Source organism: Taudactylus pleione, unplaced genomic scaffold (assembly GCF_031769625.1).
Source record: "Taudactylus pleione unplaced genomic scaffold, aTauple2 ptg000464l, whole genome shotgun sequence".
Classification (NCBI taxonomy): domain Eukaryota; kingdom Metazoa; phylum Chordata; class Amphibia; order Anura; family Myobatrachidae; genus Taudactylus; species Taudactylus pleione.
The window spans coordinates 706,717-728,167 of record NW_028284866.1 but is presented as its reverse complement, the minus strand read 5'-3'; the positions used below and the strand labels follow the sequence as shown (position 1 = coordinate 728,167).

At 41.3% G+C, this 21,451-nt stretch overlaps 1 protein-coding gene across 3 annotated transcripts in view; it reads left to right on the top strand.

The window, feature by feature from the left end:
- SEMA4G (semaphorin 4G) overlaps nt 1-21,451 on the top strand; it is a 269,472-nt gene that overhangs the window by 227,402 nt on the left and 20,619 nt on the right. For all 3 annotated transcript variants that reach the window (XM_088448694.1, XM_088448696.1, XM_088448695.1), the window contains exons 10-14: nt 4,398-4,542; nt 5,159-5,381; nt 6,439-6,554; nt 19,459-19,613; nt 20,196-20,257. In XM_088448694.1, the coding sequence (XP_088304820.1) occupies nt 4,398-4,542; nt 5,159-5,381; nt 6,439-6,554; nt 19,459-19,613; nt 20,196-20,257 (701 nt within the window). The remainder of the gene's footprint in view (nt 1-4,397; nt 4,543-5,158; nt 5,382-6,438; nt 6,555-19,458; nt 19,614-20,195; nt 20,258-21,451) is intronic.

The window sequence follows — 21,451 nt, the reverse complement described above, 5'->3', positions numbered from 1 at the left end:
TACAAGATAATGAGAGAGCAGTTGTCGGTAAGGAAACATCTTCACGCTTAATAACGAATCTATTCCATGCCTGTATTGTGGCACCAACTGAACCAGAGTGCCTGGAACTTGGGGGCTCTGCGGCGACCGGAAGCCATAACAAATCTGGGAGAGCTAGGGGTTTAACGGCCTCCGATTCCCACGCAACCCAAGGTTTAATGTTAAGGCGTCGGGATTTTGACGCCTGTCATTTAGCCCTTGCCGGGATTAGACAGTCGGGAAGCCGATGGTCGAGATTCCATCCATCGGCTTCCCGACCGCTTCCCAGTTTCACATATGTGAATTTATGTATTGTAGCTTTGCATGTTGTGGAAATTTTTGCACTACGCATGTGCACAAAATGCGTCTATATTTGGAGTTTAAAAGGTGAGTTAGGACAGGAGCCATTAACGTATAAGGATGTTTAGAGAAAAGTTACACCTTTTAGATGCGTCTGATTTTGGATTGCGTGTGTCTTTAGATACAGCATTTAAGAAGCGTATCTTTGTGCTTCCTTACGTCTGGTACAAGTTGGTAATGACCGCTGCATCTTTTCACCATTTTAGTTTGCACAAATTTTAAGATAAACGCAATTCAAAATACTGCCCATAAAACTGCAAGCGTACAAGCACATCTTTACCCTTACACAGAACACAAATCTTTATGTGCATCTGTAATTAGCTCCTACGCGCATGTCAGTAGGTACTGTATAATGAGTGGCCCTGCATTAATAGTATCATTGCCTAAAATATGTTGTACATTCGTCTGAGTCGCACGGCGCATACATATGTCTTTTACCATAGTTGCTCTCAGTGAATAGTTTTGCATATGGTGATTGACAGTCTGGTACCGTTTGCGGGAAATGACGGGGAGTAGCGGCAAAAACGCAAGTCTCTTGGTGCGTTATATTCATTTGTACGTAAGATTTTTTTTTTAGTTTGCCCAATCAAGAAACATTCACAGGAAATGATCTAAAGTGTTCTCATTAGTGGCAAAATAAATTACTTATTGAAGATCAGGTTAATTAATGTTATTTTTACCTTCCACCCTCTGTCGTATCAAGGTAGCAGCTATTGAGCTTGGTGCAGTCAGCACCTGGAATCTGTCTGGAACTAAATTGAATTTGAGAACCTCAGAAAGTATCAGGCAGGAGAGGAGTGGATAATGGACTGAATAAGAGCTGTCGCTGATAACAGACGCACAGAATTACTGGGAAAGAAAGCCCAACGTGAAATGTGTCCAAGATTGTAGATAGAGACTGATGCCTGCCCAGAAGGGTTTTGTTTGCTGATATCTAATGAATTATCAAGTAAATATTGAGGAACAGGAGATTGCTTGCCTCCCACGCAGAGAATGTTTTCTGCGTCTTGATTGGCATCATTAATCTGCCACAGTTCTGAGATTACAAATTTAGAAAGCTGCAATAACAGAGAATAGTCCCTTAAATGGCACTTAATGAAATATCTAGACCTCAGCTGCTGTGGTATCTGTATGTTATATCGCCGGACGTCAGCCCGGCGGATGAAATACCGACGCCGGAAGGCCGGCATAGGAGATCCCGACAGGGTTAAGTATAAAAGCTGAAATGTAAATCAAGCCACCTTCAGCCTCTCAGTGTATACCCGATGGCTGCAGAGAGGAGTTGGAGAAATCTAAAGTCACGATGTTCTGATTATCGATGTTCCGATATATAAGTATCAGATATTTAAAAAATCAATATTAATGTTATATGGTGTTTAAAAAAAAAAGAATATATATATATATATATATATTTTTTTTTTTATTATTATTTTTTTTTACTAAAATTGTGTTGGATAAGTTTAAATTGGTGTTATTGACCTAATTCGAACATTAAAAAACAAACCTACAATTTCGGGGAGAAAATATTAGCCAGTAAAGTGGTCAAAATGTTTCATATGTCTAATTTTTGCATTTTTTTAATAAAGTGAAAAATTCTAGAAAACAAGATTCTTCAAGCATTTAAATGCTCTAGTATAATTTGGGGTACATAAAAATGGCCGCACATTGATTATTGTGTCATTTGAAGTCACTTATAAAAATTTGTGAAAAAAATACCAGTAACTCCCATTTGCAAGATTAAAAACACCTATCCCGTCCATACAGCACTCTCATATACCTGTCCCACATCGCTTCAACCCATCATTCTCTACTTTGTAGAATATCACTCCAAAAGTGACATGTAATTATTGACCAAATTAAGCTAATTAAAAAGGACTACTGTGGATGTCCGAGGTGTTCTGAACCAAGTCCCGACATTTTTACCTTTTAAAATAGGGATTTTCAGAAACTTTTCACCTGCTCAGGGACTGCAAGAAAAAAGTCTTTCCCATTGAAAATTACTGCAGCTAAATTTGCGCTGATAATTGAATAGGAAAAAACTGAAGTTGAATTGTGGGTTAACACAGCTACTTGTAATATCCCCTTGGTGTTCAAAGCAACAGCCCAGCTCATCAGGCCATTTCTACTGATCTGCTGATTTCCCTTGGTGAAGCCCCATGAACAGAAGGCCTGCACATTATTACCCTGGGGATCCTGTATTTCTGTAGTGTGGGGGCACCATAAGTATTTATACTCGCCACTTTATAATGACTGTAAGGTTATGTGTGAGTGGGAGGACCAATGAGTTGCACATTGATATCAACTTCTTATTGTTCCACAAAGTTCCAGTAAAAAAAAACTGATTGAAGGCTACAGTAAGGAGAATGTTGTTGTTTTTTGTCCCCATACCTAGTAGTGTAGCATTAAAGATACATAAAAAAAATCTATGTAGGATTGCTGCTTTAATGTAACTGCAATATATCTACATCCCCCACCCCCCAACATTGGACATATCTAACTAAGCACCCAGTCCTGAGAGAGACCTAGCTGCGACACAGGGAGCGTGTTCACTGCCCTGACACTCTAAAATGCTAGGCCTCCCTCAAAGCCCCTCCCCTAAAATCACCATTCAACTATGCAAGCACCAGAGATGCCATCCATGGCACCCACTCTCCATGGCGATCAGAACAAACATCCCAACATCCTACTCCTTTCCCCATGGCCTTTCTAACCCAGCACAGGATAGCCCTGGGTACAATGCTGCAGCTGTATTCAATAGTTCAGGAAGAAACTGTTCAAAGGCCGATAATAATCAGTTTATAAGGGATGAGTCCCATTCTACCTCATTCATTTCCCACACGCAGTCACTGCTCTTACATGACGTACTGACACATTTTCGCTCAAAGACAGAAAACCTATAATATGCTTTACACTGCCATATACCTTCTTTAAAGAATGTAAGCTATTTCGAGCAGGGCCCTCTACCCTCTTGTGCTCCTCCCTACTGTAATTTATCTCTTGCTCCCCACTAGGGCAACTAACACTCGGCTGCTTATGTGTGCGTAAAGGTTGCTAATATAGCAATGTTTATTATACATGTCCATGTCCTGCTTTGTATTGTATTGTAAGTCGCTGGTTACTTATTTGTTTATGTACTATGTAAGGCTCTGCGGAACACTTGTGGCGCCATATAAATAATGATAATAATAATATACTGTCTATTATGCCAACTTTGTTATATCTTGTCACTGTGTGTTCTGTATTATGATCCATAGAAGCAGAGATGCCCATTATCTGCTTCTAAGAAGCTGTCCATACAGTGTGTTGCACTAGTAACACAGATCACAGCAGCAGAGGGTGTTTAATAAACGGGAGGAAGAGAATGCCGATATTCCTTTAATAACATGGAACTGCAATCGGGGACAGCTCTGTAGTACAGTGATGGTTAATCATGTCCTGACATCCACACTAATAGCAATCATTTTCCAGTCTGTCGCAGCGATCAGCCCATGCAGTGTCTCAGAATGTGAAATCTTCCTTTGTCATGTTGTGCTGTCATTTCTCTCCCAATCTAAGCACAAGCTGATCACACAAATGTACATTTCATTCAATGGGAGTTAGAGATTCAGGACACAGAAATCACTCGGAATAATTGCTTGTTATCCATGTACGTGATTTAATTTTAGCAGAGTTCTAGAATGTATTTATTGTAGTAAGAATAAATAGGTTATTTTACTCTGTACTGTGCAATGAATACATTTTAATATCAATCTATGCCTTGGTTGTAAGCTTCTTCCTATGTCCTTTATACCACAATATCTTTTCATCAGTGTGTGTACATTCTGTATTTGTCTTTTCTATGCCTCAGACAGTATTTATTTATCCCCATGATAATTCTCAGTACAGTAATTCTGTCTGGTTACATGTACTTTACTTCCATGGTGAGCTGTGGCATTCCCTGTTGTAGCATAGTATGGCCAGAGATGTGTGTTGCCCATTAGTTGAGTTATTTATGGCTCTATTGCCTCTCTTGTGCCTAGGGGAAGTATGGAGTCCTCAGCTGTCTGTCGGTACAGCATATCTGACATCCAGAAGGCATTTGAGGGGCCATACATGGAATATCAGGATACCACAAGGAAATGGGACCGATTTACAGGAAACGTTCCAAAGCCAAGACCAGGCTCAGTAAGTTTATAAGTTGTGTATAATGTAATTCTGGCTACACGGTCTGACCAGTCCACCATTATGGTGGCCAAAGCCCTTAGATTCAGCATTTAGCTGAGTGTTTGGGGTCACAGCGGGCTTTGTTAGTGTGATATGTTTCGATAAGTACACACTCAAGCATGCTGATTGTGTTGAGCCACATACATGGCATTATGGACTACTTTGCCAGTATTAACACCCAGGTGGGCAGTTTAAGTCTGGTAACGATGGTGTGAAGAGTAGCTGACATCAATCACGTCAAATGTTCCATCATCTGGAGTAATCTATCATATGTATTTTGTGCGTAGATTAATGGTTTTGTGTTACATACAGATATTCTTCTTTTAGTCTATTTTGTAACTAAGTTGTAAAACTCTTGCTTGTAGTTATTTATAGTTATATAGCATTTTTTATTCATTCCATCAGTTTTACACCTCCATCTTGTTCTTATTTATTTGCGTTTTGCTATCTGAAACAAATGTTGAGTTACCCATATAAGGACTACTGTGGTTGTCTGAGAAGGAGCTGTTGAAAATATTCCTGGAAATCATAAATTGAACATTTCTGATCTCTTACGTGGCTCTTTGTTCCCTTGCAGTGCATTACAAACGAATTACGTATTGGTGGCTACAACGTCTCCGAGGATCTCCCCAATATCGTCCTTGATTTTGTGAAGCTCCATCCTCTAGTGTCTGAGCATGTGAAGCCGATTGGGGAAAAGCCGCTCCTCTTCAAGAGGAATGTTATTTACACTCGAATCGCTGTAGATAGAGTGACGGCTCTGGATAAGGAACAGTATGATGTGCTGTTTCTAGGGACAGGTCTGTGTGGCAAAAACCCTTTTATCTAGAATTTGTTCTCTCGACTACTTTGGGCTGTATTCAATTAGCGGCGAAAACTGTTTTTTTTTTTGCAAAAAAAAAGGCGATATTTTCGAGAAAAAACAGGTGAAAACGCAAGTGGCGGAAAAAAAACTGGAGAAAAGTTTTCTCCATTCCAGACCAGGCGAAAAAAAATGCAAAATCCCTATTTTTGGTTAAAATTGTGGGGATATATTTCAGGACCCTTTGGACACCCCCCCAATGATAAATGACCGAAAACATTTTTCGTAGGTTGTACACTTTGGCAAAAAACGGGCGCGCAGATTTTGGGTAAATAAAAAAAAACTTTGAAAATGGCTTTAATGTATTGGTTCTGATTTTTCGGGGGACGATATGGATGTGTGACGTATTTTGAACATCGCACGGGGTCGCAGCTGGCGGTTTTGTACGGTTTTTAAAATTGCATTTGTACGGCACGAAAAAATACTTGAACCCATTTTAACGTACCCCCAATTTACGTGGAACAGTAATTTCCTGGAAAAAAAAGTAGCTTCCTATCATTTTCAAAGTTTTTTTTTTCGTTTTTTTCACACAAAATTGCACGGTCATTTTTCGCCAAAGTGCGCAACTTACAAAAAATTTTTGGGGGTCATTTATCATTAGGGGGGCGGTGTCCAAAGGGTTCTGAAAAAAATCCCCACATTTTTAGCCAAAAATAAGGATTTTGCATAAAAAAGTTTTGTCCATTTTGTTTCTTCGCCAATTGCGTTTTCACCTGTTTTTTGGCAAAACTATCACCCTTTTTTTTAAAAAAAAACCTGCAGTTTTCGTCTATGGTGAAAAAAACGGCCATTTACGCCGCTAACTGAATACGGCCCTTAGTCTTCTCCCAAGAAATATTGCAATGTAATGTGGATCTGAAGATAAATGAGTAGCATAACATATATTTGGATATTCACTAAACGTATGATTAGTTTATATTTTACTTTCTAGCTGTTACAATCTCCTTATGCCGTCCAGGTCAGGCTCTTGATCTCCCTCTTGTGTTTTTGTGCAGACAATGGTTGGATTCACAAGGCGGTAGTCATCCATGACAAAATTCATATAATAGAAGAGATACAGGTCTTCAAGAGTCCACAGCCAGTTGAAAATTTGGTTATATCCAAAAAGCAGGTAAATGCTTTATGCAAAACAACACACATTGTCTTTCAGCACCATTCATCAAAATGGGATTTACAGAGAGACAACTTTAAAAAAAAACCAAATGTTATCGGCTTTTAAGCTCTTGTGGGCACTGCTACCTGTAAATGGCTGGATATAGGAGGCCCCTTCTTATCTCCCCCAGGCAAGAGACTTGTGATCTCTTCTCCTCTGAACCAATAGTCTTCTTAACAGGTAAGATGTTGAATGTTATTAAACTATCCCAAACTCCATTAGCAATACATAGGATTGTCAAAATAATAATATAGTTCATATGCTATGCAGACCAGCAGTCCTGCTATTGATGCTGCCCAGCTTTACTGACTGATTCACAGCTGTGTGACAGGGCCCGTAAATCGGATTCGTCCCACCACATTTGGTGCCGTTAGGCGATATGCTTTACTTATACACACTGAAACTCACTGACTTTACCAAGGATGAAGCTTCTTCTACAGGCTGGAATACTTTTAATACTCTTATACTATGTATGAACAAATGAAATAACATTGGTACAAAGATATGACACTGATGTAAACTACTAACAACTCCTCAGTGGTTCCCAGACTTTCTTGAATCACGGTGCCCTAGAGTATCAATATTTTCATGGCATTATTTTCAGGCCAAGAGTTTCCTATTGAGTAATTCACCAAAAACTATTAAATTAAGTAGCTTACCTGTCACACTTAGGGGTACATTTACTAAAATGAGAGTTTTTAGAAGTGCGTTTTAGAAGAGATGTTGCGCATAGCAACCAATCAGATTCTAGCTATTATCTTCTAGAAGGTGCTAGTTAAATGTTAAGTAGACTCTGATTGGTTGCTATGGGCAACATCACTTTTAAAACTCACTTCTAAAAATTCTCACTTTAGTAAATTTACCCCTTAGATTCAGCTATGTGGTGGGTGACAGAGCTGCACTTTTGTTTGTCCACATATTTTATGATTTGCAGCCACCTTGCGTATTAAATTGATCATAAATAATTTTTATACAGACACCATCCGCAACCACACGCACATATATACCATCCGCAATGCACACACACAAAAGTCCAGGAATGATGATGTTCGTCCATGTAAGATGACGTTTTGCCTCTTTCTGAGTTCCGTTTTTTTGGAGGGAAAAATCCGAACTCAACGTACAAACTCGAACCTATCCGAGCCTGCACATCCCTAATATATATATATACCATCCGCAATGCACACACACACATATATATATATATATATATATACTATCTGCAATGCACACACACATATATACCATCCGCAATCCACACACAAATATATATACCATCCGCAGTCCACACACAAATATATATACCATCCACAATGCACACTCATATATACCATCTGCAATGTGGCCCCACCTGTTCCGACACCCATGATCCGCTACCCTCCCCTTGAGGCACCCCTATTTCATTGTGTGGAACATATGGAATTATGTCACTCTGTTAGGCTCCCCTAAAAGCTGGCCATCTAGGTGAACGTAGTGGGTAATTTCAGCCATATTTCCACTTACTTCCTTATACAATGTAACAGATTATTATTATTAATATATTTGGTTTTTGATTTTTATATTTTCAATAAAAATAACTTTGTTGTGGTATTTTAAAAATCTCTTCTTCACTATGGATTAATAGTACTGGTCTATATTTGCCAGTCGTAGACCAGCAATCCATCTTTGTGTATTAGTACCAAATTTGTTTTAGAACAATCCATCAACACTGTAAAACTCATTAGAGAGTCTTTAGCAATTAGAAGTAATGATTTGGCAATAACTGTGCTAAGCTCCCTGAGGACTGGTGGATGGAAACCATATGGACCAGGTGGTTTGCTTATATTATTTAACTAACTAATCTTAGACCAATTATTTTGTTAGCCACTTTGGTTAAGGTGTTAGCGGTTTTACTAATCATCTATTACTTGCTCTTTTTAACATATAGAAGTAACATAAGACTGCTTTTTCTGTTTTGTAATCAGCTACCCATTTTATTTTATATTATAGCTCAATGTGTTTTGTCCTATTATTTTACACTGCTAATAATTCTCAACAGTAAATAATTTAGTATCATTCTTGCACTTTTGGACAACTAACCTCTTACCGTTTTGCATATTGTTTTACCTTCTTGTTAACGGAAGTTAAGCATTTTCTCCATGAGGATTGTTAGCGCTAATGTTTGCCTTGTTGGAAATACAAATTTCTGTTGTAGTAATATAATTGGATGTATTTCTGCACCATTCACATACATCCTGCCTAATGATAACTATACCATCTATTCAACCATAATGGGCCTGATTCTGAGTCACACGCAGGTCCTAATGCATCCAGAATGCTAATGTGACTTCACGAGTACACATCGCAGATATTCTCCTATATGCAGAGTTATACAAATCTGTTTTAATTATTAGTGTGCACTTGCGCCAGACCCATCACTTGGTGCAAGAGAGCTGTCTGACAATAGAAGGATCTCTGTGTACGCTTAGGGCCTGATTCAGCTCACTCTGAATCAGAGCAGATTTTTTTTTTTAAATCCGCCTCTAGGCAGCTCGCATAGCTGTGGGTGACCACCCACAGCTTTTGTGAGTGGCCTGGCGATGGTCGCGGTTTTTGCGACCATCGGGCTTGCAACGAGACCCTTGTGGTAGGGTCTCAGTTCCCGCAAGACCGAGTGAACTTCCTGCTCTATTAGAGCAGGAAGTTCACTAATGACATCACAAATGTCAGTTGGGCCGCCCACAAACGGCAGGCATTCCTTCGGGAACACCTCCGTTTGTCCGGCCACCCCCCCTCCCCGCCTACAAAACATCGACAGCCGCCCCGTTTTGTAGCGAGCCCCAGAGTGAGTGCGCACTTGCCAAACATCGACCCGCTTGAGAGTTCTATGCGTTCACGAGCTGGTCTGAATCAGGCCCTTAGTGTTCAGAGCCTGCAGTTCGTCTGTACGCCAATTGCTAAACTTAGCTTAAACGCGGATGCCTTCTTGCCAGCCAGTTACACCAGTTGAAAAGAGATGGAATTTCATACGACTCTATCACCCATAGATGTGTGCATTCAGCTGCAGATCATGTAACCTGTGAAAACATGGAAAATCTGTCTGCAAAATGGACTTGCGTGCAACTCTCCATCAGCCCATAATTTACCTATTTATCGATTTATATGAATAAATATTGGTTTTCTTGTATTATAAAATCGGGTATTTTTCTGAGTTCATTTCTATACTGGTTTGCGTTGTAATATGTACAGATGTGTCCTCATACACATGGCGTATAGAGAGGAGTAGCGCACCATACCTTCCATTAAACGTTGCGACTTATATGCGCCGCAGATGCAGCGGGAAGTCACACACAGTGTCCTAGAGACACAAGACTGCAGCTTTAACCGCACAGGAATTGGTTTTACACACACACACACACTGTACAAAGTCGCAGATGGAGCACTGATGTGGGAAAAGCTGCGGCCACTGGCATGGGAGCCCATTTTGCACAAATTCAGACTCCGTCGCGCACACATGTACAAATGTCACACATCACATTGGTCAGTGTAAGCTGGCAGTGTAGTTTTGTCACTCACAGTTGTTTCACATGTGCGAATAAGATGCACATTTTAATACAAAAAAAAATGTACAAACCCTATGACGCTGCACTCCAGTGCTGCAGAGGTTAATAATAAGTCACCACCTTATATCTAATAGCATATAACAAAACAAATTAACCTCACTTGCGCTCTGGATTGTTCCAACAAGTCAATAAAAGTCCATCAAGGGAGTTGTCCCATGTCCTCCGGTATAGGTAATTCTCCGGTATAAAAAAGAAGAATGGAAAACACAATATAGTGTAATAACGTCACTGTACGATGTAGCCACCCGGGGATGTGATTATTAAACAGAGCTTGCATCAGGGAGTGGGCAATAGGAATATGCATATTATTACCATCTGATAAATGCAGCTTACTGCTGCATTTTTTATATATGTTTTTATGTATAATAAATAGCTGTCTTTCATGGTACTGGATCACGGTCTTTTCTTTTACCTTGTCCTATCACGACTTGAAAGTCCCCACATTCCGTTAAGGACCACAGGTCGAGGTTTCTGAAAATAAAGATACCTTTATATGTCTATACATCGCCTTTACAAGTAAGCATACATGTAAGGAACTCCACACGAGACATCCTCATTCACATCTGGGTGATTCTTACGGGAGTTGGGACCATACTAAGCCGGGAGAAGATCTTCATAGACCACCATATTTTCCTCATATTCACATCCCCGGGTGGCTACATCATACAGTGACGTTATTACACTATATTGTGTATTCCATTTCTTCTTTTTTATACCAGAGAATTACCTATACCGGAGGACGTGGGACAATTCCCTTGATGGACTTTTGTTGACTTGTTGGAATAATCTAGAGCGCAAGTGAGGTTGATTTGTTTTGTTAAGATGCACATTTTGATCGAGAAGGATGTGCAGCTGAGTCACTTGGGACCTGACATGACGAGAGGGGCTATTTGGTGTGACTGAAGCCACAGGGTAAAAAGGACACATTTGTTGTTGTCAGTTTTTTCACAAGTACCCTGTTTTAGTGTGTGTTTGTCTACTGTATATGTATGTGAACAGGGGCATAACTAGGGGCTTTGGCGCCCAGGACAAATTGCAAAATGGTGCCTCCCCTCCCAATTTTATGTGACCGAGGCCTATTTCCCAGAGTCACTTACAAGGGACTAATGCCCACCTTTCAGTGCCACAGACCTAAGGCCTGATTACCCCCAAGGGCCTAATGCCCAACAACCTGGTGGTCTATGGAGGGGTGAATGATAGGAAGGCCTCATAGAGGGCCTACCTGTTCAGTGGGAGAGGCTACAGTGGGGAGCTTCGTTAACTTTTTTACTTTCCCACCACTGCAGCACTCTCCGGTCCTCCGCCTTATTCTTTTGCCGCTGTCCCTTCCTGGCCAGCTGCGCCGCCGCCACCACCGGACCTCTTCTCTCTTGAGCCTGTTGTTTTCTGGTCTCTTTCACTGCTGCCAGAGCTCTTTGCACAACGTCCTTCTCCATCGTAAGCCAGACGCCGTGGGCGTGGCCAGACATGACGCAGCTCGCCGCTATTGGCTTGCCGCGGCTGCTTTCTATTGGCTGCCGGTCCGCGAGCTGTGACTGGCTTGCAGACGGGGCTAAATTCAAATTGCTGCCAGTCCACCCAACAAATGTTACCTGCTGCTGCTCCTTGACCTGCGCTGGGAACAGACACACTGTCCCAGCGTCGGCCACTGACGTGTCAATAAGATCGAGCATCTGTGGGATCTGCTGGAAAAACAAGTCCAGGCCATGGAGTCCCCACCTCACAACTTACAGGACTTAAAAGATCTGCTGCTAACGTCGACGGGTCAGAGGTATTTTGGCGGCACAAGGTGGACTTACACATTATTAGACAGGTGGTTTAACTGTCTTGGATGTAGGGTGTATGTGACCACACCTCCCCATTCCTCCGTCCATGAGAGTAACAGCCATCTATACTATCGCCTCTTACACCTACTCAATGCTAGGTGCAGGAGATCCATCTGAGTTTGGCATCTACTAAACATACTGAATGCACAACTCAGATAAGTGAGGAGTGGAATGATAAAGGCAGTATATGGGAAAGGGTCATTCTTTTTGTATATTTCACTAGATTTTTGGAATGGTTCTAATACTTTTTCTGAGAAAGCCAGGTATCCCAGATATAAGGTCCCATGAAAATTACTTTGTAACTTTTATTATTGTGTACTTTGTGAGATTCTTATCATTATTGTGGTTACAGGAAAATGGCTAATAAATAAAATGTAAGATTTAGAATTAAAAATGGATACAATCCCGTACAGGTTCTGAGACAGCGAAAATGTTCCCGTCCTGCTGCCTTTATCTGTCAGACTCAAGGTCTTGTAAATAGATGCAGTAACTCAATTTCAGAAAATGGCTTTCAGTTCAACACTAGAGGGGATATTATTGTGCATTTTACTTGGTTTACAGCATCTGTCTTATTGTTACAAATCCAAATTTCCTTTAGTGAGGACATGTAGTAAATAATATACGCTATGCAGGGCCTGTGCAAGGTTTCCCGGCACACTAGGCAAAACGTCAGCCTACTGCCCCACCCATCACCAATAACCTCTTTCCAGCCTCTCAGGTGAAAGTGTGAAGGCAGCGTCTTAGAAATAACAGCCGTCACCTGTATTTATTACAACAAGAATGTCTCTCTCAGAGACATCCTAAATTTTGTGAAAGGCAGACTCTGTGGTGCCCCCCAGATCCTGGTGCCCTAGGCAGCTGCCTAATGGTAGAGCCGGCCCTGACGCTATGCCCTAGGCAACATGAGGCTCCAGCTGCTGTGGAACTACAGATTCAATCATGCCCTGCCACAGTCATGGGCTATTGATAAGCATTTTGTATATTTCTCCTGGGAGTATAATTTTAATTACATACAGAATTGCATTTGACCCCACAATGTTCTTATGAGTTTGACAGGAGTCTTATTCTAACTTGCCTCCATTATCCATACCATACTTGCCAATTCTCCTTGATTGTCAGGGAGACTTCCTGACATAGTAGAAATCTCCCTGACTTCCTGAAGAGTCCAGCAATCTCCCTGATTGCACCTTATCCCCATTATGTAGCTATTATATACTTGGAAATAAGATATATATATATACATTCAAATAGGATCATCAGTGCCATTTCCCTGCACTGGTCATAAGGCTCAACAATGTATCAGTGTGTTTTCATCAACAAGTAGATCTTACTGAGCAACAACTGCTGATTTAGGGCTGGTTTACATTTGGATGGAAGTCCGTATTATGACGCCTCTCAGGCGGAACAGTACACGTCCATTTTGCCACCGCTCTCATAGGTGCTGCTTTCACAATCTCCCTAAAATGCTTTGGCAAGTATGCTCCATACCCCTGCCCATGTCACATACAGGCCTGTCATAATTTACACATGAGGACAGGTCACTGCCTCCCACACTTAACTCCTGAAACACTTTGTACTACTGTGAACATTTTTATGACCTCATTGACTACAGTTTCTACCAGCCCCACTCTCCTCAAAACTGCAGACACACCGACAAGGAGATGAGGAGGGATGACAAAGTGCTCGGACCCTACCCATACACACCTTTGGATATAGAGTATAGCTGAATACTAGTTACTATACACACACAAAAACATTAACACACCTAATAGATACCTTCCCTACATTTCAGTTTTTTCCCAGCAATAGTAATTTAAAACAGTCGTGCAAAATAAAATGCAGAATGTAGGTCCTTAACATTAGGGAATGTGCCGAGCCCTGTGTTTTGATTTTGGATCTGTATCTCCTTGTGTTTTGGATCTGGATTTGGTTTTGCCAAATCACCCCTTACGTGTTTTGGTTTTGGATCTGAATCAAATTTTGAAAAAACAATAAAAAAAAACCCAGCTAAAATCACATAATTTGTGTTTGTTTGTTTTTTGTTCCTACAATATTATTATCCTCAATAATATTAATTTCCACTTGTTTGCAGTCAATTTTGACCAACTCACAGCTCTCAATATTATTTCCATCCGGTTTACGCCCAAAATTTGCACCAAGCTTGCTGGCTGACTAAGCTAAGTGGCAGCAGTGGGTGGCACAAACACGTGGCAGTTCAACTTCCAACATGGCACATAAGGAAAAATATGTTTTCATTAATCAAGAGGCCTGAGGGAGTTGGAGTATGTATGTAGTTGAAGGCAGGGACAAGAAGGGTTGATTGGTAGTAAATTTAATTAAAAAAAAATTATTCCAAAGCAAAATTATGAGGGAGGAGGGGAGAGCATGGGTGAACAATATATCCCATGTTTTGCTCACAAAATCAACTTGGTTCAGAATATTTTTTAATTAAAGGGGCATGCAGGAGATGCTGTATGTGGCCATAAACATTTCTGGACATTTTTGGAATTCAGCAACCACATGTCAAAGATTGCAGCAGCAGTGGCAGTTCATCTTCCAACATGGCACATCAGGAAACAAATGTTTTTATTGTTCAAGAGTCCTGAAGTAGTTGGAGTATGTATGTAGTTGAAGGCAGGGAAAGGAAGATTTGATTAGTAGTAAATTTAATAGAATTTTTTGATTCCAAACCAAATTTATGAAAGAGGAGGGGAGGCATTTACAAAAAAAAATATTTTGTTCATTCACATCAGTCCTTGCCCCAGAAGAATCCTTGAGCGCTATGCCTGCTGCTGGGAGTGGATTTTCATCCCAGAAGGGGACCAGGAAGACTACTAGTAGTACTTTAAAAAACAATTGACTGTTAAACAATCCTTTGCAAGGGGTAGCAAGTATGACAGCAGTCACCCAGTTGCATAAAGGATCACTGACGCCATAACATCTATGCTGGTTTTAGTTGTGCATCCAATATCTGCCAATAATTCCCTGGGTTTTAGACAGTTAATTGAGGTCCTATGTGCCCACTACCAAATCCCATCAAGATTCCACTTCACAAGAAAAGCAATTCCCAACCTGTACAGGGACATTAAAAAAAACTGAATTAGTGGCCTCCAAAATGCTGTTGTACCCACTGTCCACTTAACCACAGATATGTGGAGAAGCTGAACAGAGCAAACGCAAAATTTAAGATATAAGGTTTAAGTCATACGTTGTGTGCTTCCCAACGGACACAGATCTGAAAAGATGCATAGAGCTGTTGGTCATCTCAAGTGGCATGTGATGTAGCAATGACTTCTCCTTCAAGTCAACACAAAACAAAAACTTTTTGGATGGATGACGTAACAGGGAAAAGATTCCTAGATGGTTAAGGTGCCTACCTCTACACTCTGGCTTTACAAAGGGTACAAATGACTTGACAATTGTTGTCCGGATTTGGGTAGAAATAATTCCAAACATAAGAAGTGGATTTATTGTTTTGTGCCCAGGCATGACAATGGGCTTTTCCTTATCATGGGCAATAACTGTTTCTTCCACTGGTGCCTGATTTACACAAACAACATCCTCATCAACAACATCCTTATTAGCGTCGGCTACACAAACATCCTGCTCATCCTGATGCACTTCCACAGAAGCATCCTTGATTTCTAAGTCAGCATGTTCACTTGTGCTTACATCATCATAAGAGGCAGAACCACCAGTCATAAATAAAGGCCAAGGCCTTAGCCTTTCCTTGCCACTTCATGTGGTGAAAGGCATATTGAAAATGTTATGTCTCTCTGCAGCTAACTTTCCCTTTGATATTTGTTTTCTTTACCACTGTAAAAGATTGGTTCTTGATTTTAGATTCCCTGACTTAAGCCCTGTATGCCCTTGGGCACCGGTTTTAGTAGATGGATTAGTATCGTCATGACTGGTGGCACTGGCAGCAGCTCCAGCACTAGTATGTGGTTCCTGCTCTCCTCTCAACTGATCGTTCTCCATATCAACAAACACGAATTAAGTGGGGTACAGCACACATGTAAATTTGTACCAATTTTAAATATTACACTGCAGTATCAATGATCTACAGTGTCACAAGACTTTTATGAATAAGGAAAGAATAACACACTGCGCTTCCACTTAGTGTCACAAGATTATTTATGAATAAGAAGAGAATAACACACAGCACTACCACTTAGTGTCACAAGATTTTTTTATGAATAAGAAAAGAATAACACACTGCACTGCCACTTACAGTGGTGTCATTATGTTTTATATATAACGCATGTTATTTAGCACTTTGCTGTGGTCTTGTAGTCGGCGAGTAAACTAATCATTTATTCACGATTGAGGAAAGAAGTGAAAAGTTGAATATTAGACTGTGCTACAACTTACAGTGTCACAAGATTTTTTGAGAGTAAAACACTGCGCTACCGCTTCCAGTGTTACAGTACGTGGACAATAAACTGCGGTCTGGCCGGCAATGTCACCAAACAATAACAGCGCAGCTAAGTTGCTAACGCACACACACAAAAAAAGGCACTTTTATATTTTTGGACACTGGGGAAGAGCACTCCTGAATGAGGCAGCAGCCCCTTGATGAACAATACAGACAGCACCCCTTTTTAATGGACAACAGAGCACCCCTGCCGAGTGCGGACAGAGCACCTGCAGAGTCACAAATACGTGGATGATAGACTGTGGCAGTGTCACCGAACAATAATAGCGCAGCTAAGTAATGCGCACACACCCACAAAAAAGTACTTTTATTTTTTTTACACTGGGGAAGAGCACCCCTAATTGACAGAGCACCCCCCCTGGACAACACAGCACCCCTTTATGGACAGCAGCCCTAGCCTGATGGACCGGACAAATACAAAGCAGCAGCCTCAGTTAATTGACAGGACAAGTGACACAGCAGCTGCAGTACCCACTGAAGGAAGCCCCCCTTTATATACTTCAGCCTAAGCCCCAGGGCTGGATTAAGGTCTGTGGGGACCCCTGGCAATATATATATATTATATAGTAACGTAAAATCCCAGTATACTACATTTTAAAGCAAATGTAACAAAGTGGAGTTTCGAGTGCATATATACTGTATATAAATATATATATATATATATATACATGCAGTAATGAAGTGTGTGTGTGTATATGTATATATATATATATATGTATATATAAAATGGAGTTTCAAATGCAAATATGTGTATATATATAATTATATATATATATATATATATATATACTGTACATGCAGTATATGTGTGTGTATATATATATATATATATATATACATACACACACAGACACATTTCTATACATACACACACTGAGACAGATTCACTGCTCTCTGGTCCTGAGCTCCAGTCACAGTCTCGCGAGATTTGGCATCATAATCTCACGAGACTGTAACTGCAGGGAAGCTCCTCGGCGGCTGCTGTAAGTGAACAGCTGAGCTGCGAGGACGGTAGCGGGACAGCTAAATGCTGTGCTCCGTTTTTTAAGTTAATAGTTGCCGGGGGTTGAGTACAGTGTGTGGGGGCCCCCTATGTGTGGAGGCCCCGGAACGACTGCCCCCTTCGCCCCTCCTATAATCCGGCCCTGCTAAGTCCCTTTATGGACAACACAGCAGCAGCCTTCAGGCCAAGACCCCGAAGGGACACACACACTGAGTGACTGACAGTGACTGACTACGTCTGCTAGCTTCTCTCTCCACAGCTGGAGTGAAAATGGTGCAGTTCGCGGGGACCTTTGTATAATCTAAAACCCGCGAGAATCTGACAGCGGGCGGATGACGCGTTTTGCCTCGTTTTCGGATCAGAGTCAGGTGGGAAAACCCGAGCCGGACTCTGATCTCGCCTCGGAACACAAAGTTCGGGTGGGACCAGTTCTCCGAGGAAATATTGTATAAAACAGAATCCTGTTTCTGCAGCTACAAGGCTAAATAAATAGCACCAAGGTGCTGTTTGTCGTTACCACTTTAATACAATAAATACAATCTTATTACAGGTGGGGCTATTTATTTGACTGTGGTGTTCCCTGATAGTGTCACCTGTTGATTACTAAAAGGTGATCACATTATAACCAGTGCTTGTTCTGCAGACATTAATGCAGTGGGTATACTTGGATTTGGAAAGCAAGAATAGTCCCACAGTCTTGCACACTGGCCTACCTTTTGGACCTTTCCGATTCCTTTATTTATTACAGGTGGTCCCATGGGGGAAGCAAGATAACGTGATTTGCGCCATCACGGCCCTGCCCCCGGCCCAGTGATGTACTATGCTTCACCATGATGGGAATACTCGCCCACAATGGGTGTGTCTGTGCGATTTCCATTAGACACGGCATTGGCATAAAGACGCAGTCAGGCTGTGTCAATAGACGCAGTTGCGGCTGCAGTGGCATGCACCTCCGAGTCGGGCCCTAGGTCTCATCCACCACTGTGTTATGACGTGTCCTCGTACTGCAGGAGCAGGGCCTGATGCCACCAATCACTGCTTCATATTACAAGAAAGAGAAGTGGGATCCAGCAGGGTGGCTTCCTTGTCTCAGGACTGAGAGCAGTCTCCCACACATGCCGGGATAGTAAGCAAATATTCATTTTCTGCCACATATGAGCAGTCCTGTGATGAAGGTCATACGACCATTGTTGCAGCCCAAGCACAATGTCAAAGGGACTGCTCGGTCTCTGAAGACATGAAGTCACGTGAACTTGCGCCCTGTGCATGTCAAGGCATCTTCTAACCTAGAAAGGTCACGGCTTGTGTGCTGCTTGTGTTTCTAGTTTATTTTAAAAAGTTCAGATTCACGCTCTGCACTGACTTTTTGTATCTTTCACTTTCTTTCTGTGTCCTATTTACTCAGCACAAGCTGTACCCTATCATACTTATTGAGCTAAAACTCTCAGCACATCTTGCCATTAAAATCGGAGTCCTAGCTCTGGAACCGGGGAGCCAGGAGTTACCAAACCATCTGCAATGTGTTCTTCCCTCCCCACCAGAAGAGAATGTCAGCTTGTCCTTGTACTCACTAATTGTCCCCAAATTACGGATCACTTTAATTGGCTCATAGCTTTGGTTCACGTAACTATCTTTTTTTTTTCTTCTTCTCCTTTTGAGAGACAAAACAGTCATTTCTAAGAACCTCTCCCAGAGCGTGTTTACTGCTTAGGCTATTTGCTTGTAAAAGCTTGTTTGGAGAAGACAGCTTGTATCTTTGAAATGATTCTATTCAGATTGTAGAGTGAATTTAACTGAAGCCCGTTCTGCGTTGGTACAGATAGCTAGCACAGCAATTCTGAGTGGTCCTCATGATATTAACATATCCGGCAGATGTGAAAAAGTCAGTCAGATGCCGGTTGCAAATCCCATCTTGTTCTAACTAACAGGCTCATAATTAGAAATGAAAATACATACAGCATTTGTAACTTTTATCTGGTGACTTGTTTTTCAGAATAGTTTATATATTGGAGGACAGAGCGGAGTCCTGCAGTTACCACTGTCCAGCTGTAACCGATATACCTCATGCTATGACTGCATCCTCGGCAGGAACCCATATTGTGGTTGGGATGGCAATTCATGCCGTGAACCTCTTACATCCCAGGATTGGTAAATATTTATTTATTTAATGGTGAGATGGTGCCTAAATCCTGTACATGACTCGGACACTGTTACTAGGTAGTTCTGCAATTCACTATTATCTCACTGTAGGCCATTATAGAGAGGGAGCCTTTAGCTTGGAGGTACATAGGCACACTTTGTCCAATCCTCTGGTGACACAAACGTGCATCTCCCAAGAATGTTTTTTGCTTGATGCACTACCATTGTGTTTTTCATTATCCTTTATTGTGCGAAAGATTCAATGGAAAGTGATTAAGTAATTGCATATTGGCAAAGAACAACGAGAATGATTCAGTTCATTAAGACTGGAATGTAAAACTAAGACTGATCCTTTCACTTGAGTGTAAATGATGATGTATGTTTTTTTTTTAATCCAGAAATCTGTTCCGTTAATGTGGGAGAAAATGTATCCCCTACCTCCGAAGTCATCAAGTGTACAGCCCCCCCCCCCCCCCCCCCGAGGCTCTTTTTATTGCTTTATTTTATTAAGTTGTCTAACTCCAATTTACTTGAGGCCTGAGCTTGTCATCGCACTTTACTGCATGAATTGTTGTTTTTGGCCGCTTGCAGGGTACAGATGACGCAGGATATGCAGAATGGTAACGGAGGATGTTTAAACAACACAGACGACGGTAAATGCTCTGTTTGTTTTATAACATGAGTGTTGCATGCTAGCAAGAAAATGGTACTTAATGAGCAAACCGCTGTGCCTGAGACAACGGGTATTGTGCTATAGGAGTTGAAGCTTAATGTGCACTTACTGTAGATCTGCTGCTCACTATATGTAATCATTGTCCAGCAGAGCAGGTGGGGGGTTATGTGTTGTGTTTTTTTTTATGCATTCTGTGTTGTTCTGTAGGGACTTACCTGGTAGAATATCAAGTATATGAAAATAACAGCAGATGCTGGTAGGAAAAGTGCTCGCATGGGAACAATTACCTAAAACTTCCTGTCGCAGGAAGTCTTAATTCTATCCAAGTTTGCTGTAGAACATTGCAAGCTGAAGGTGCTAAGCATCTGAGTAATCCCTGCACTGTTCAATAGGAGAAGTAGGAAGTCCTATTACATAATGGTTCAGGGATCCTTTAGTGGAGTGTACAAATAACAAAGTACACTGCTTTTTTCCTATACCGATACCACATATGTACAACTATGAGGTATGCATATTGACAGTCATGTCGACATTCAGGCGATTGGCAGGAGTATGTCGGCGGCCGTATACCGACAAAGTTAAAATGCGGCTTACATCGTTTTAATGGTGTTGGCAGTATTTCTGTAAATACTGTATACTGATACACCAGCATGGTTTTCAACTACACTGCCACCATTGTTAAAATGTTTTAATCAGTGGCGGTTCCAGAGATGGGGCTACAGCACAGTCCAAAATTCAAATAGGGGAGCCACACCAACTGGAGGTCAGATGTTGCCGCCTCCCCCTACATCCTGGTTGGCTCAGCAGTGTTTGGTGCGGGAAGTCGGCACTCACTATGGGGCCTATTCATCAACACTAAAATAACGTTTTTAAAGACATTTTCCTTAAATACCATTATTTTAGTATTCATGATGACACTTAGCACAGGAGATAACACTGATATCTCCTTGCTACCGTGTTTAACCGATAATAAGACACTGTCTTATTTTTTTTTTTTGTAAAAAAAACACCATAAGGCTTATTTTCGGGGTAGGTCTTATTTTAATTAACATTGACAGCAGTGCCCCTTATGCAGGCCCCCTTGTAGAAGTGCCCCTTATGCAGGCCCCCCTGCAGCAGTGTCCCTTATGCAGCCTCCCTTGTACGGTAGCAGTGCCCCTTATGCAGTCCCCCC